At 38.2% G+C, this 16,022-nt stretch overlaps 1 protein-coding gene across 1 annotated transcript; it reads right to left on the bottom strand.

Annotated features, from left to right (window-relative positions):
- Window positions 1-3,932: 3,932 nt before the first annotated feature.
- Window positions 3,933-12,376, bottom strand: nr1d2a (nuclear receptor subfamily 1, group D, member 2a). The gene is made up of 8 exons (XM_015021994.1): window positions 12,062-12,376; window positions 10,094-10,306; window positions 9,206-9,294; window positions 8,972-9,116; window positions 7,561-8,222; window positions 7,292-7,477; window positions 6,068-6,278; window positions 3,933-4,964 (listed from the first exon to the last, which is right to left on the bottom strand). Exons 1-8 carry the CDS (start codon window positions 12,090-12,092, stop codon window positions 4,765-4,767), a joined length of 1,737 nt encoding a protein of 578 aa, XP_014877480.1. The 5' UTR covers window positions 12,093-12,376; the 3' UTR covers window positions 3,933-4,764.
- Between the last annotated feature and the right edge of the window lie 3,646 nt (window positions 12,377-16,022).

Below are 16,022 nucleotides of genomic sequence, written 5' to 3'. Positions count from 1 at the left end.
TCGTTACTTCCCACCACTGCATATGACTCGATGATAGGGAAAAAAAAGTTTTTCCATTGCATTTTTGGGGGCTAGAGCTAAAACGAGTTTTTTTCGAAATTGGAGAATTTCCATGAAGCGAATTTATTTGACCTTTTGCGCCTGACGTCACGCTCTGCTCTTCAGAACGCCGCGCGCTCCGCCATGATGGATGTCCAAACCAGTGAGCCCACTAGCTCCTGTACAGCGTGTCAAAAAACAGAATTTGTTGCCTAATATTGCTTTTATTTTGTAGATTTGACTGTAAAAATGGTCACAGGGTGCTGCGCGGTCGACAAACGGATGAGGATGCTAACCAAACTTTTCATTTTATCGTAAACTTTTTGATGAGGAAAAGAGACGGTGAAGGATAGCAGCAGCTGTCAATCATTATGACTGCAAACCCTCGGCTTGATCACGGATTTGCAGCAAAAACATTTTACAAGGTAAGAAGATTAACGTTCATATATTTAATAAGTTAGTAAGCTTAGTCAGATGCAATAAAATATTCCATTTTATACTGGGTACGCAACTAATTATTTGTAATCATGGAAAAAATGCACAAACAGCGTAGCCTAGCTTACAAAAAACTGGTAAGACATACACAGACTTTCATTCAACTGCACATTTAAGATGTACATATTGAGCACAAATAATAAAACAAATAAGTAAATGATGATAATAAAATGCATCAATATAAATAAAAGATTAGTAGGAGCTTAGTAGTCTTATGGCTCTGCAAACGCAACTAAAGACATTGGTATAAAATATCATGTGGCGTAACTTTTGGCAAAATGGTGCAATTTAATCAAATCAAAAAACATGTCAGGAGGAAGAAAGTGATCAGTAGTTAAGCTAGTTTCCAGATTTTGTAAATACTGGCGTCTATGTACCCCAACTAGCTGTGCTACTTCCACAGACAAATTAGCGTGACTTGAACAAATAAAAGCCAAGACTATACTGGAAAAAACACTTACATACTCCTGCCCTCACTTCCCACGTCCATCATGGCTCAGCTTAATTAGGTGACATAGTTCCAAAAGGCCAATAATATGGGACAGGTAATGTGTGAAAAAAATCTAACTCAAATCTCTTCACCATGTGGTCCTACTGCTATCTGCTGAAATACACGCTCTGGTTAGAAACAACCAATCAGAACCAGGAGAAGGGTCTTTGTGCTGTCAATCATGCTTATGTATGTTCCAGTGTGTACGAGCTCAAGATTGCTGCAGTTGTGCTAATGGTGGAGAAACAACCTAAGGTTTATCTGCTATCATCGGTGGCCATGCTAACTAGCCTGCGAATTAAGGTCAGGCTCCGCTGTGTGGGAAGAACAGTGGCTTATTGCAGCATGTACATAAGCATGATGGACAATGCTAAGACATGTCTCCTGCTCTTACGGTCTTGGCAGCCGGTCGTCTCCATAGGGAAAGATGACACAACTAAGATTACTTTGCAATAAAAAAAATACTTGTGATGTCTTGAAATAAATGTTGATATTTTACATTACTAATTAGTAATTAAATTTTCTGAAGAGATGCTTATTTAACTTCTCTGTCACCAGAGCAGCTAGAAATGAGAAATTTTTAACTGCTTTTTAGGCTCTTACCAAAGAGGAGTGCTGTTCCAACCGTTTGCTTGTTCATTGTAGAGGTTTCTGCAACAGCAAACAATTATAAAACAACTAGAAAATATAAATATAGTCCTGTATAAAATGGAAAGACATTTTAGATTTACTCATTATAGGGTAAATAAAAAATGACAAGCAAAATATCCATAATATAAGTTTTCTATCTAATTTATATTCATTTGATTCTTTTTTTTATTTTTGGAACTTTTTAATTAGATTTACAAAATTCAAATCATAGCATTACCAGAGTCAGGTGATTAGTCAAAAAGCAATACAAAATTCCTGTTTTTTGGAGTTGATTCAATTTTTTAGATATAAATAAATTAAATTAAAAGATAATTGATCTCTGGAAAATATGCTGAAAATGATAAACTCTCAATTATGGGTAAATTAGTTGAATAAGTTGTTATGAATGCTGATGAAACGAAACCTATCAAAAATAATAAAATCTTTAACTCAATAATAGCTGCTAAAATGTAAAAGCAATACTCACGAGGTTAACAGGTTGGTGCTCAAAGGTTGACTTCTCAGCTCTCTAAGATGGGAAGAAGATGAGAAATGTGCAGTCCTTCATGAAATTTACATAAGCAAATGTTGACATTTAGATTCAATATTTGTAGGTTATTTAAATTACACCATTGTACAAATGAGAACCTTCAAGAAGTTATTTAAAAGACAACACTTTGACTTTTACAAGGAAATTTCTAACCTTCAAAAGAAGTTGAAAATGTAAAACTTTTGAAACGCAGAAATTTTCTGAGATTAATCTAAAGATTTCTGAGTTATTGGCTGAAATTTGCTCCTTTTTTCTATCTACAGTGGCCCTAACAAACTGTCATACTTTGAGTACTGGCATGCAGGTTTGGGAGTTTTATTTCATTGGTAATTTTAGTGCCAAGCTCAGTTTTTTAATGAGAAAACAAACCATGTGCCACAGAAACCGACATAAACAACAAAGGTTCATTAAGATGCTTGTGTGAATGGGAAGATTGTGATTGTGATTTTCAGTGTGAAACATGCTAAACTTTTGTAACGTTTGCTGGTTGTTTCATTAGAACCCAAGTCTGACTCCATTATTTTAAAAATGTAAAGCTTTATATCGAGCCTTGTTACTTTGTGTACTTTCAACTTGTTGGTGTCTTAAAACATAATTTCTTATTCAAACAAGCTGAATTTGCATTTTTAGGAAGTGAGTTAGCTGCTCCATTTGCCTGTGTTTGAATCCAGATCACAGAAACCTCATGGTGAAGTCAAAAAGTAAATGGACCTCATGTTGGATTCCTGCTGCCTTTTTTTTTATACGTACATAGAAAGTTTTGTTGTAATTTTAATCTCTACCTTAAGAGGATCCTAATTTTTTTTTTTTTCGTTTTGATGCAGAGAATACAAAAAAACTGAACAATTTGAAGTCTGAAACCACTGTTGCTGAACTTATAAGTATTTTCTCATTTTTGTTGCCTGATAGAAAACAGTTTGGATTCAAACCAGTAATTTCCTGGCTTTAAGGACTAACTGGCACTTTAATTCATCCTAATCTTTGTTTTTTGTTTTTGTCTCCCAATAATTTCCTCCAAACTGATGTTCCGACACTAATTGTCTGAGTCTGGTGGCTTTAGTTTTCTTGTTTCTTTGCCAAGACCTTTTAAATTGTAGTTTCTGTAACACAAAACATGATCAAATCTGATACGTAAAGAATTCATCTTATGAAAAACTGAAACTAGTTTCAATTTCAAATTTCTTAGTACACTTGTAATAAGACAAAATGGTAACACTTTATTTGAAGGGGTGTGCATAAGATTGACATGACTGTCATAAACATGACATAACATCCGTCATGAACATGAAGGAGTCTTAATGAATGTCTATGACTGAAGTGTCATTCAATAAATAATGACAATTTTAATCCAAAGTTGCTTTAAAAATTGGATTAAAAGTCCATTAAAAGTGCCAACTTTGCATTAAAAGTGTCATTATTTACTGTATGATTCTTCATGACAGTGCTGTAAGATATTTGCACTAGAAACTAGACAAACATTCTTGGTAAGATTTTGTTTTTTTACAGTACATGTGTTGAAGATAACTCGGTTTTTCTTTTTTTCCCTCCATCGGATCACTTGGACATTTAGCTCCACCTGCTGGAGAACAAAACTCACTGCAGCAAGACAAACTTAAAAAAGACACTTAAAAACTATTTTTCACATATTTTTATTCATACTATATTATATATTTATAGTCTATTTTCATAAGATATTTATATATATATATATATATATATATATTTCACATATATGTTTTTGTATAACTATTTACAGATGGCAGTGTTGCCAGTAGATATTTCAACATAGTGAATGAGGAAAAACTGGTCAAAGTTCAGTGCTATGCTGAAACACAGTTTGATTAAAAAAAAGAGAGAGAATCAGAAAGTGGGAAAATGGCAAAACATTTACATGATGCAGCATACTCCATCTTCTGCTCCAGAATATGTGCAAATGTAGTGTTTTTGCTTTTCCTGCAGAAACGACCAGGCTGTGCCACGTAAACAATATTAAATAAGACAAAACAGGAAAGATGCAACGCTATGTACACGGAAACAATGAGCTGATGCTGATCGACATGACAGGAAAGATCCAGATTAATACTTAGAATTAAGTACAGCCATGCATTTAGCGGTGAGCACACATTCGGCAATGCATTTGCTGCAGCGTTTCACCACACAGAATAAACTATTGGACCCGACAAACGTGTAAGATACAGTATATAATGTCTCCCACATTCACCCGATCAAAAATACACTTTGGAATTAATGGCTTTCGGAGGAAACAGATGTAAAAAAAACAAACTGCATTGCATTATTTTATCTTTTTTTTTATAGTACTTCCTTTTAAAAATAAAAATACATCCAACTAAAACCCTCCAACACACACGTGCATTTGTGTGTCTGTGTGCAACGTGCAAATCTCTTCCATAAATACAGTAAACTTTATGTTCTCTCTTCAGACCCCCAGAGTAAAAAAACGACTTCATCCATTCCAGACAAACACGCAGCTGAGTTGGTTGGGGGTCAGGGGTCAGGTCCAGGTGGAGGTCAACAAATCGTCCGCCCTTATAGGAAGCCTTCATGGATGCACTTTGAATGACAGCAGTTCCTCAGAGTGCATGTTGTTGAGCGAACGCAGCTCGGGAAGCTTTAGCAGGAGCTTGGTGAAGGTGGTGGCGGACTCGTCGCCGTGGTTCTGCATCACCAGGTTCCTCAGAGCCCAGATCAGTTTGTCCTGCAGGGCCTCCACAGAGTTCAAGTCCTGGATGCCCGATCGATCTGAACCACAAATAAAGAGATGACGTTAAAACTACTGAAGGAAACGTTTTGATTTGAATGTGCAGAAAATACGGATGCAAGTTATTGATTAATGAGTCCATCTGAAGTTGATGTTTGATTGATTTAAAGAAAAAAAGTTTTCTTTTGTGTCAAGATGGCCAACTGTCTTTCCATTACATAAATAAGTTTTTCACATGCTGATTTAAAAATATAATTTTAAGGTTATTTTGTCAGCTGTAATTAGCTGTCACAATAACACATTTGTCCCAGAAGTTATTTCTATAAATGATAGTATTGTTGTTTTGAGACCATTTTCAAATAATGTAACGGTAATGGCATAATAATGCATCAAGAAACTTTAAATTCTAATGAAAATTTACCGCTGGAACTGGAAGGCATTTTAAATATCCAAAATAATCAACAAAACGACAAATAAAATGAATTATGAAGTCTCTGGAAACAAAACTGTTCTTCAAAAATGAGCTAGTTGAGAACAAAACAGAAAAATTATAAATTATTAATCCATCATTCTATTAGTTTTTTTGTAACTGCATTAAATATTAACTGAATAAACAGAAATTTGTGGTTTTGCCCCATTTTACATACTCATATTTCTTAGGTTGCTGAATAGAAAAATAAAAGATGAACCGAATAAAACATTTGACACTTAATTCCCCACCATCAATAGAGAGATATTCATATATGCAAGTATCGTCTGTGGTTAAAGGAAAGTTAAAACTTTGCTCCATGAAGTGCATTAACTCATCAACTCCGTTCGTATTGCTGCCATCATGAATGAGCGACATTAATTCAAAAATAAGATAATTTAAGGAGCTTGTCGACTGTTTATATTTCAAAACAGAACCACATAAATGGCTTTCCACACCGGACTCTGTTTCAGCCGTTTCCCTCCCTGAATCAACAGTCTCCGCTGAAAGATGACCAGCGGCGCCCTCTGCTGGATGGCAGCCAAACTACAATACTAAAAGCGGCATGAAAACCGTTATAATCTATCGAGTGGAGCTAATTTCCATCTAGTAAACCATTAATCGACCATAAATCGCATCCTTAGCAGAAAACAGTGATGAATGTTGGGATCTTACCAGCTGAGACGAGCACCACAGCGGTGAAGAGGCTCATTTCCTCCTCATTTAGCCGCAGAGCCGCTAGCTTCTCGCTGAACTCGCACATGGAGTTGAGCAGCTCGCCGGCGCCCAGCGACCTCAGCGTGTCGAGGCTGTAGCGTTTGCCGCTCAGAAAGGTGACCGTCCGTTCGGCCATGTTGAACAGGGAAGCGAAGCGGACCATCAGCACCTGAATATTAGGAACAAACATTTTAAATGATCAGATCTCCCTTTTTCCTCAGCTTTCTAAGCTTAGCCGTAAAATCTATTTCAGTTATGGGCATGAATTTCAAAATATTTGTCTTAATTCTCTATGAAGCCAACCCCAGATGACTAGATGGAAATAAAATTTGACATGTATAAAATGGAACAAAATAACACACCTTCTCAAATCACAGGAACAATTTACAGATTATAGTGGCAAAGTTGGGTAGACTAGCTCAGAAGATCTGATTTTATTTTAATTTTAGGGGTGAAGCTTGATAAAAACAACCCTAGTAATCCACTCCCTTACAGTGGATACACATATTATGTTTGCAGTTTTCTTTTTATGCATGCATTTGTATTTTTTCCTTTTAAATTATTCTATTTTGTATTTTGAGTGTTGTAGTGGTTTTATTTATCATGATGTATGTTTCTTTTTTGAAACTGGCATTAGGGCTGTATATTAGTAATAGATTATTCTGTCGGATATTCTACACATTTTTCTTTAACCTTTCAAGCTTATCTATACGTTTAAAGTGCAAACAACTTGATTTCTTTTTTAAATACTAAAGTAAACATTTTATTATCTAAAATGCGATCATATAGTGTTCTTTTAGTGAATCTGAACTGGGTGAAGCTAACACAATGTCACTTTAGTTTTGGTTAAAACATATTTACAGACAAAGGTGTTTTTATCTTGAATAGAAAATATTTTTTACAGTTTTAGCTCAATCACTGTTCTCAGTATGTTGCTTTTTAAGCAAATAGCATTGTTTCTTCTGTATGCTCCAGTTATTTGAATAATCGATTAATACGATTCATGATCCATCGTTTCAGCTCTAATTGGCATTATAATATGGTGAATATGCTTGTAAAATTAGCTTTTTTGGGGGATTAATAAAGATGTACAAAAAGTCTCAGGGAGGAAACATGACCCGAGCGCACAGCCCTGTGGAACTTCAGGATGAGCAGAAACATCGAGCCCGGCTGGCTTCTCACCTCAAACGTTCCAGCCTTCAGCAGGCTCACTTGGTCGTGCTCGGAGAGGTCACGGAAACCCGGGATCCTCTTGGCGAACTCCACGACCTCCCGCACAGCGGGGGTGAAGCTCAGGGAAAACTCCTCCCAGATCTCCTGACTCGGCTTGTTGGGGTCTACGTACGGAGAGGTGTTCATCGGGCAAACCTTTCGAGAGCAAAGAACAGAGGGCGTGAAGCAAATGTTTCCAAGTTTATGAGTTTATGTGTATTTATTGGGGGATTACTCACCAGATATGCTCGACTTTTCATGCAGCTGTTTGGTCCGTTGTAGCTAAAGGCATTCTGGGTGTAACGTTCTTCCTGCCTGTGGTTTTCCTCGGATGGATTGCATTCGAGCTGCTGCTGGTACGCCGCCCTCTCCTCCCTGTAGGCAGAGTTGGAGTACGGACAGCGCTGGTATCCTCCCACAGCTGGATTGTCGTTCCAGCAGCTGGAGGTGTCCTGCTGCTCCTCCATGCGGCCGCCGCAATCCGTACCGGACGGCGGCGAGGCACGGCCCTGCGACGGCGACCTCTGCTGGGGAAACGTGAAGGCGTCTTGGTGCTGCCCGTTCATCGTGACGGCACCCTCATCCTCGCTGCTGTCAGACCCGCAGGAAGATGCGGAGCTGGAGTTGGTGTCCATGGAAACCACAGACTCCGAGTCCTGAGGGTATCGCGGGGAGGACGGGTTGGAACACGATGGAGAGTCGGAAGTAGAAGAGGAGGCGGAGGAAGAAGAAGACGATGAAGAGGAACTGGCGTCGCTGCTGATTGCCTCTATGGGTAGCGGCGGCGGGCTTTGGTCGTCGTGCAGCATGCCATTCTTGCTCATCATGTTGTTCATGGCGTTCTGCATCTCCAGCAGCATCCTCTGCTTCTCTCTTTTAGGGATGCGTCCAAATCTAACAGCTGGGAGTAAAAACAGAGAAAAAATTGATCGGTTTGAGGACACAAACCAGTTGTCGTGACAAACTGGTGCCTGATTTCTGGTTCTTTCTTAGCTCCAACTCTGAGCTGAGTCAGAGAGGATAGTAACCAATCGGAGCTTTAATAACTGGTTCTGGTTCGTTAGTCGAGAGTCCAGTTTGTTGGTGAAAGCGTGAATATGTAGTCATACTCTGACGGGGACCAAGAGAGCAAACTCTTTCCTGCCTAAAAACCTCGGTCTCAGTTCGATGGAAGTGAACTCAGGTGTGGTTTGAATGCGTATGTGAATGCCAAGCGGACCAGAGACCGCTCCAAAAGCAGGTAGTGGAAACAATGCAAGGTATTCTGGGTAAATACAACCAAAACAAACGCGCAAGTCTAGCACTACCGGGAGAAGTGGCTCATGGCTCAAAGACAAAAGAGAAGTCCTACAACCGCTAAAATCATTTTTATTTACATTTGCGAGGGAGGAAATTACCATTATGTTTTCTTCTGAGGTTTTTGTTTCAATTACCTCAGTGGTTCTTGGTGCAGCGCCACCACAGGCAAGAAGGTGAACAGGTTTTAAATTACTTTGGCTCATTTAACACAATGCAGCACGAAAGCGAACCGCATCAGCTGAAAATGTTACGCATGTAGCCATTTTGTTCCCCAGCCGAACCAAGCCTCCTACTGAAACCATTTTGGTGGAAAAAATACAGCTAAATGAAGAAAACCTTCCAGATGCTCACCATCTTTGGACATGCCGACAGCCAAGCACTTCTTGAAGCGGCACTGCTGACAGCGGTTCCTGTTGATCCGCATGATGGTGCAGTTCTCCATCTTCAGACACTTCTTATACTGGATGTTCTGCTGAATGCTTCTCCTGAAGAAGCCCTGAACGACCAGACCAGCATCAACAGTGTGAGCGTGTGCAGCGACGGCGGATATAAACTCAAACTATAAAGAGTTAATTCGTTGCCCACCTTGCAGCCTTCGCAGGCGTGGACGCCGTAGTGGAAACCCGACGCCACGTCGCCACAGACCTTGCACAGCAGCACCATGCCGTTGATTTCTGCAAACACAAAAATGAAGGATTCATAAAGTTCAATCATTTTTCAAGCATTTTTAAGTTTTCAAACTCTTCCAGCTTCCAGGGTAAAAATGATACAAATGAACAAAAAAACAAAGTTTCAGTTCACTTTTATATGAAATCATTTATTACTGATCATGTCTGATGATAGTATTCTATATTCTACAGCAGGGACAAAGTCAACTGAAATATAAACACATTTTATGTTTTGAAACATTTTTCACACACACCCTATACATCTGATAAAACACTATAGTAACAAAAAGTCCCCCAATTTAAATAACACTGTTTAAAACATAGATGATCAATAAGTTATTGAGCCATTATGAATAGTAAATAGTATACTGAAAGAATCCAAACAAATTGTGTTGAGATGCACACTATACAAAAAAAAAAAAGTTCTCGCCATGTTTTCTGGCATTTAACAAATAGAAATAATTTAGGTAACTCTACCTGACCTAAAACAAGGAAAGTTTAGTCTGATTTAACTTTAGACGGAGACAAAAAAAGTTTGTGTCTGGTACGAGATATATGAAAATATCTAGTTTCAACTGTAAATAACTTCTTGCCAGTTTTGGCTTTTTAATCAAATGTTAAATTCTACTTTATTACAAAACCATGCAGATTGAATGTGAAGCACTTTTAAGGACTTTATAGGGAAATCAAGCACCTTCCAAACCTTGAATTCTTAATTTTCAAGGATTTCAGGCACCAGTTGGAACCCTGAAAATGGCTGCAATGTGCAACATGTTCCCTAGAAGCAAAGTGTTTTGAATCTTACTCGTTATGCTGCTTTTTGCAGACGCAGAGGAGCGGCCGGTCTTCTCCGCACCAGAACCGCGTTTTGCCGGTGGAGCGATGTCCACCACCATGCCGACGGCCCGGCTTGGCAACGAGGGCCGGGAAGCAGGCGGGGACGTCGACATGGGGCTGCTGCTCATACGGGACTCTGGTGAAGAGCCCAAACTGGATGAAATGTAAGCTATAACTCCTCCTGTAGAATAAAAAAGAAGAATCAGAGCATGCACTTGGACCAAAAACCACCTAACGGGTTTATATTTAACCACAAAGTTTTCTAACTTGGGGTAATAACTCACTCAGTGCTTCGTATAAACAAACTGTTCATAGAAAGTAGCTCCGCCTGTTCCACAGGCGGCGTGTATTTGGACATGTGTGTTGCTGTTTGCTGGTTGGTTTGGGTTTGACCTGCTTTATCACCTCCTGTGCTGGTTGGATAACACGGTTACATAACACGGCCGGGTCTCTGTGCTACGGGAGCGTGCTCCGCCAGATGGGGTCACTGAACCACCAGGGCAACACTCGTGGAAACCAAATGTTCCACAGGGAAACACGCTCCCCTGTTACGCAACGCTGTGTTTGGGTGGGTTTCAGCAGCACTCCTCTTCTGGACAACTGTAGGCCATTTTAAAAAGTTTGTTTCACTTTGGAAAACTGAATAATGTTTCACTTGATTTTGACTTTCAAAGTGTAATAAAACTAGTTTTTGGCACTTCAATGGACAGAATAAGCCATAGGATGAATAACTGGGTCAAAAATAGGTCATAATGTATTTAAAATCAAACCAACTAATCTCTCATTAACACCAACTTTAAAATCCAATTTGGCTGACGTGCATAAAACATTGCTGGTTTGTATGACGAGATGGATTCAACTGATCGAGAATAACTGGTTTTCTGGTATGCAATAGGAAACTGGTTAAGCCAAATGAAAAAGTGGAATAAATGGAGCACGAAATGTTAAAAAATGGGGGCGTGAAATGAAGCAAAACCAGTAGTTTGACCAAAATGATTGTAGCTATAACTATTCTCTCACTAATTAAGCTTAATAAAAAGTGTTTTTCTCCAACTCTACTGCGATGTGAATGAATAGTACATTTTAAATAAACAGTTCTGAACTGAATCAGTGTGTTTTCACTTACAAGAAGCTGAATCATAAAGTTTTTACAGGAAAACTACCATGAAATTTTCTTCTCTTAGAAAAACACGAGTGAAATTTCTTTTTAGAGGCCACGGCAGACTGATTATGTAACCTCAACCATGACTGTTCTCTGTCACGGCCCACCCACACGTGGGCCTGTCATGAATTTCAGCAGAAGCACAAAGCAGGGGAAAAAAAAAGGACGTAGAAAAAATCTGGGTCAGCCGCGTGTTTGTTGCTCCGCTGTCTCACGTGTACAGCGCTGCAGAGGAGCGCGAATGCATTATGCAATGGTGTACGTCACGTAGCGCGTTCCAGCCAATGGGAGCAGGAATTCGCCGCGGAGTGGAACGCCCCTCAGCCAATCAGAGCCCGGCTTTTAAAAAGCATGTACACACGGGCACATGGCTCGGCTACGCTGGCCATGTGAGCGGGACCGGGGAAGTGGAACACTGTTGTTGTGTCAAATGGAAATACAGCAGCGCCGCTCTGACTCTCCTAACCCCGATTTAAAAACACCAACAGGGGCAGAAAAATACGTTTAGATCGCCACTCTGAACACAGGGTCAAACACTAAAACTTATTTAGAATATTTCTCAAGTCTTAATTGTAAACAAGCTGTCCCCGATTCAGTTCAAACACTTTTAAAAGACTCAAAGAAGTTATTTCCCCACTAATCAAAGATGCCTAAAAGTAGGGTAAACTATTTAATATTGAATTAACATGATGTTACAACATTGCAGCAAGTCTGCACAGTGCAGGCAAAATTATCATTTTAACTTAATAATGGCATAAAACATAATCTTCTTACCAGGTTTGGCTGTTCCGATGTCCTCTGGCATCACTGCTGGAGGAAATAAACTAAATCCAAACTGTCAGAGGAAAAGCACCGAGCTGAGAGACGGATCCTAACCGAACACCAGGCTTCTTTTTCTGGGATAAATGTGCACCTCTGAGCCGATGACTCATGAAAAGAGCGATGCTTCCAGGGTTTTCTACGTCCTGACTGAGAGCCGGTCTCCGTGTGCTGCTGCAGGAAGTCCCCCCTCTTTTTGTGTGTGAGACTGCGGGTTAGTGGAGAGAACTAAATGTTCTCAATAGTGGGGCCCCGCCTTCTCCGGCCGGCCGCTGGAGTCACTTTAACCCAGTGACACACTTTCAGGACACCTGAGGGGCGGAGCCAAGCGGGTCCGAGACGTAACACGAGGATGGAAACGCGGCGGTCACGTTGCAGAGCACAACGTGAAGCCCCGACAGCGTGAGGCCGTTGGTTGATAGGTATATTTAACTTAATGATGACTCTAGTTGTTCTGCCAAGGGTCAGACATTCATGCAGTATACAAACTCTTGTTTTCAAAAGTTTTCATGTAGTAGAGCCACTTTATTCTTGTTTTTTAAGCCAACTGACTTGAAATCACAAGCTGATTGTGCTTGTAAGCTGTCAGTGCTGCAAAAAAGTGGGTATGCACTATATACAAGGCATAGGGGCGCCCTGCTAGAGGGGGCGCCAAACAAGGGCGGAATTAAAATGTATTTCTAGTCAACATTTTCTGTATTTTGCAACGGAGTATTGCAGCCATACAAAGAAAAAAATTACAAGAATAAACTCATAAAATTAAGAATATTACAAAAATAATAATATTATTATTGGAACCCGATTCCAAGTCAGTCTGAAAAAAGTCATTTTATGAAAATAAAGTTGTGCAAGAATAAAGTTGAACTAATAAGAAAATAAAGTCATAGTATTACCACAATAAAGTCATAATATTATGAGAATAAATGTATAAAATTATGAGAATAAAGTCATAATGTTATGCGAATAAAGTTGTGCAGGAATACAGCTGAAATAATACAACAATAAAGTCATATTACAAAAATAAACTTGTACAAGAATAAAGTCGAAGTAATAAGAGAATAAAGTTGTAGTATTACAACAAAAAAGTCATAATATTATGAGAATAAAGCTGATATAATGATATAATGTGTGAATAAAGTTAATATTTTGAGAATAAAGTAAAAATATCCCAAATATAAACTCATACAGAAATAAAGTCTTAATATCACAAGAATAAAGTCGTAATAATATAATAAAATCACGGTATTAATGGAATAAAATGTTAATAGTTATGCGCAAAATTTGGCATATTAAAGATTAAAACAAAAAAATACAAATAAACACAAAATAACACATTCAGGCAGAAAAAAGCTCCCACTGCCAATAACATAACAATTTGGTAATAACTACACACCATATGTGACCTGACTCCTTTTTTAACTTATGGATTTAAAGGGAAATTCAGAAACCTTTAAATAATTTTGAGTAAAGGTGAATAAATCGTAGAACAGAGAGTTCTCATGCTTTAGTTAGACTTCTAACAAAAAAAGTGATACTGATTTTTGTCATTTTGCCTCTGGAAATGAATCGTGAAAAGTGGAACATGTCACCTCTAATTTCTGAGTTTGAAAAGTCAAAAAAGTTGCTAGAAAACCACCCTAGAAATTTTTAGATTAATCTCAGAAATTTTCTAGGAAAAATATGGAAATTTCTGAGTTTGAAAAGTCAAAGTCAAGTTAGACTTTGAAATCTTATTTTTTTTTTTCTAGAAAACTTGTGAGATTAATCTCAGAATTTTTGAGTTCTTTTCTAGCATATTTTTGACTCTGGAGCTCAGAAATGTCCATGTTTTTTCTAGAAAATGTGAGATTTTTGCCAAATTTGTTTTTCTTTCTACAATGACCCCAATATAGTGTTGTAAAATGTACTACTTTTGTTTTAAGACTATTTGTTTTAAAACAAAAATGTATAAATATAGCAATGTCAAATATAGCATTTTATTGGATCTGTCACATCTGCACTAATATGCTATTATTTTTTTGTAATACTTTAATGTATAAGCTTAAAACCACGCCAGCAGCTTCAGGTATTTTCTCCACCAGCAGCAGAAAGTTGTGAACGTGACTCTCTAAGCGCTTCAGCTGTCTCAGTCCGCCCAGCTCTTATTTACTTTAGAGAAATCCAAAGTTCTGATCGGACAACAACATCGAACCCATCTGGTTTTACTCTGCACAACAGACGAACACGTGTTGATAGATTGACGAGATTCAGCGACTCACATGTAGTAACATCTGATCAGCAGGACAACCACATCTGAAGCTCTCCATGAATCATTAACAAATACTCCCATTGACCTGGAGTTTATTTTTATCATGTTGGGAATTTGATGCATGCCTGTGATTATAAAACAAGTTAACTGTTAACTTTATCCATTCTCATGTTTCCAAACAATATTTCCATAAATGGCTCCTCCAAAAAATAAAACAAATCTTACCAGAAACCGGTTTGAAATCTGTTTGAGCAGGCAAGTGTTTTAATTCCCAGGTTCAGCTGCTGGCGGGCGTTCAGGCCTCAGAGGGAGTGGTTCACTCTTGGCAGGGCGTAGCACCAGCCACACATCACGTACTCCATCTGAGAGCTGAACATATTTTCAGAGTGACCCCATGAAGTACAAAGCTGTCAGAGGACGCTAATAAAACTCCTGCAGGAAATGATGCATGCTGCTGAGTTGTATTTTCAACATGGCTGCTTTTTCTGCACATTTATTTTTGTTTTCTGGCGTTTCTGTGTTTTTTCCAGACACCAGCGGGATACATTCCTGTTTTACACTGCAAAAACACAAAACCTTACAGACCGATTTTAGTCTAGTTTGTACTGAATGTCTTAGTTCATTTGAAATGAAACAAAACTAACTTACTGGTAACTTTTTTGCAAGATATAAGTGAATGATTGCTTAAAATTGATATGAAAGTACAGGATATTTAACTTAAAGCATTTTTCCCATGTTACTTTTTCATCGATATTAAGGAATTATTAACTAAAAACAAATGCCTACATCTTGATAAAAAGCGACTTTTACGTTAGTTTGGTCTTATTTCAAGTGTCCTAAAATATTTGAACTAAAAAGTAAATTGGTAACATTTTGTGGTTTTGCTTGGTACTTACAGAGATGCATAATGTTTTTACATAAACATAGAGACTTACTTTGTGATCAGTTTTACTGATTATTGTCTTTTTAAAAATCTGATTTTGTGATTTATCGGACAAAATGCCTCTTCTTTCAACTTTACTCAGTTTAAGAGTCCCAGTGTTACTTGATATTGTTAGATATGGAATAATTAAATCTGTAACTTAAAGTAAAATAAATAAAACAAATTATAGCTTGTACATTGAGAAGATTTGGAGTGTTTTAATGTCTTACTTGAATGCGTAGGCCTGTCACGATACCAATGATGGATGATAAATTGTCCCAGAAATTATTGCGATAATATTGAGACATTTTAACTCGAAAATGTCAGCAGATTTTTTCACTTATAACTAGCTCTTTTTAATACATATTAAGGAATTATTTACTTAAATCAACCTCAGATTTCTTGCTGAAATGTTGCTTTCAAGTTAGTTTTGTCTTATTTCAGGTGTTCTAAGTTATTTGCACTAGAAACTAGACCAAAATACTTGGTAACATTTTTATCTGCTCAGTTTTCTACCAGATTTTCTACCATGTATTCTTAGTTTTTGTAGCTTTATTAAGTGAAAGCGTATTCTGAGAGGCAGTTGTTGTAGCTGTTCTGCAGAGCGGGTTTCCTCTGGCAGTGACCTGCCGTTGAAATGCGAGGACGTTTGACCTCTCTGATCCTACGCATCTCATATCCGTTCACCCGACATCGCAGCGAGGTTATATTTGGTAACGATCCCCTGTTATGTCTGACAGATGACT

The sequence above is a fragment of the Poecilia latipinna genome, unplaced genomic scaffold, assembly GCF_001443285.1.
Source record: "Poecilia latipinna isolate Pla-1442-1.1 unplaced genomic scaffold, P_latipinna-1.0 Scaffold2908, whole genome shotgun sequence".
Taxonomy (NCBI): domain Eukaryota; kingdom Metazoa; phylum Chordata; class Actinopteri; order Cyprinodontiformes; family Poeciliidae; genus Poecilia; species Poecilia latipinna.
The sequence above is the reverse complement of the archived record's forward strand: the minus strand, read 5'-3'. Positions and strand labels throughout refer to the sequence as shown.

Excerpts from the sequence above, each read along its gene's own strand:
- nr1d2a (XM_015021994.1), bottom strand. The coding sequence starts at position 12,092 with ATGCCAGAGGACATCGGAACAGCCAAACCTG. Across the intron at positions 10,307-12,061 it reads CATCGGAACAGCCAAACCTG|GAGGAGTTATAGCTTACATT; the intron begins GTAAGAAGATTA and ends TTTATTCTACAG. Across the intron at positions 7,478-7,560 it reads TGAAAAGTCGAGCATATCTG|GTTTGCCCGATGAACACCTC; the intron begins GTGAGTAATCCC and ends TGCTCTCGAAAG.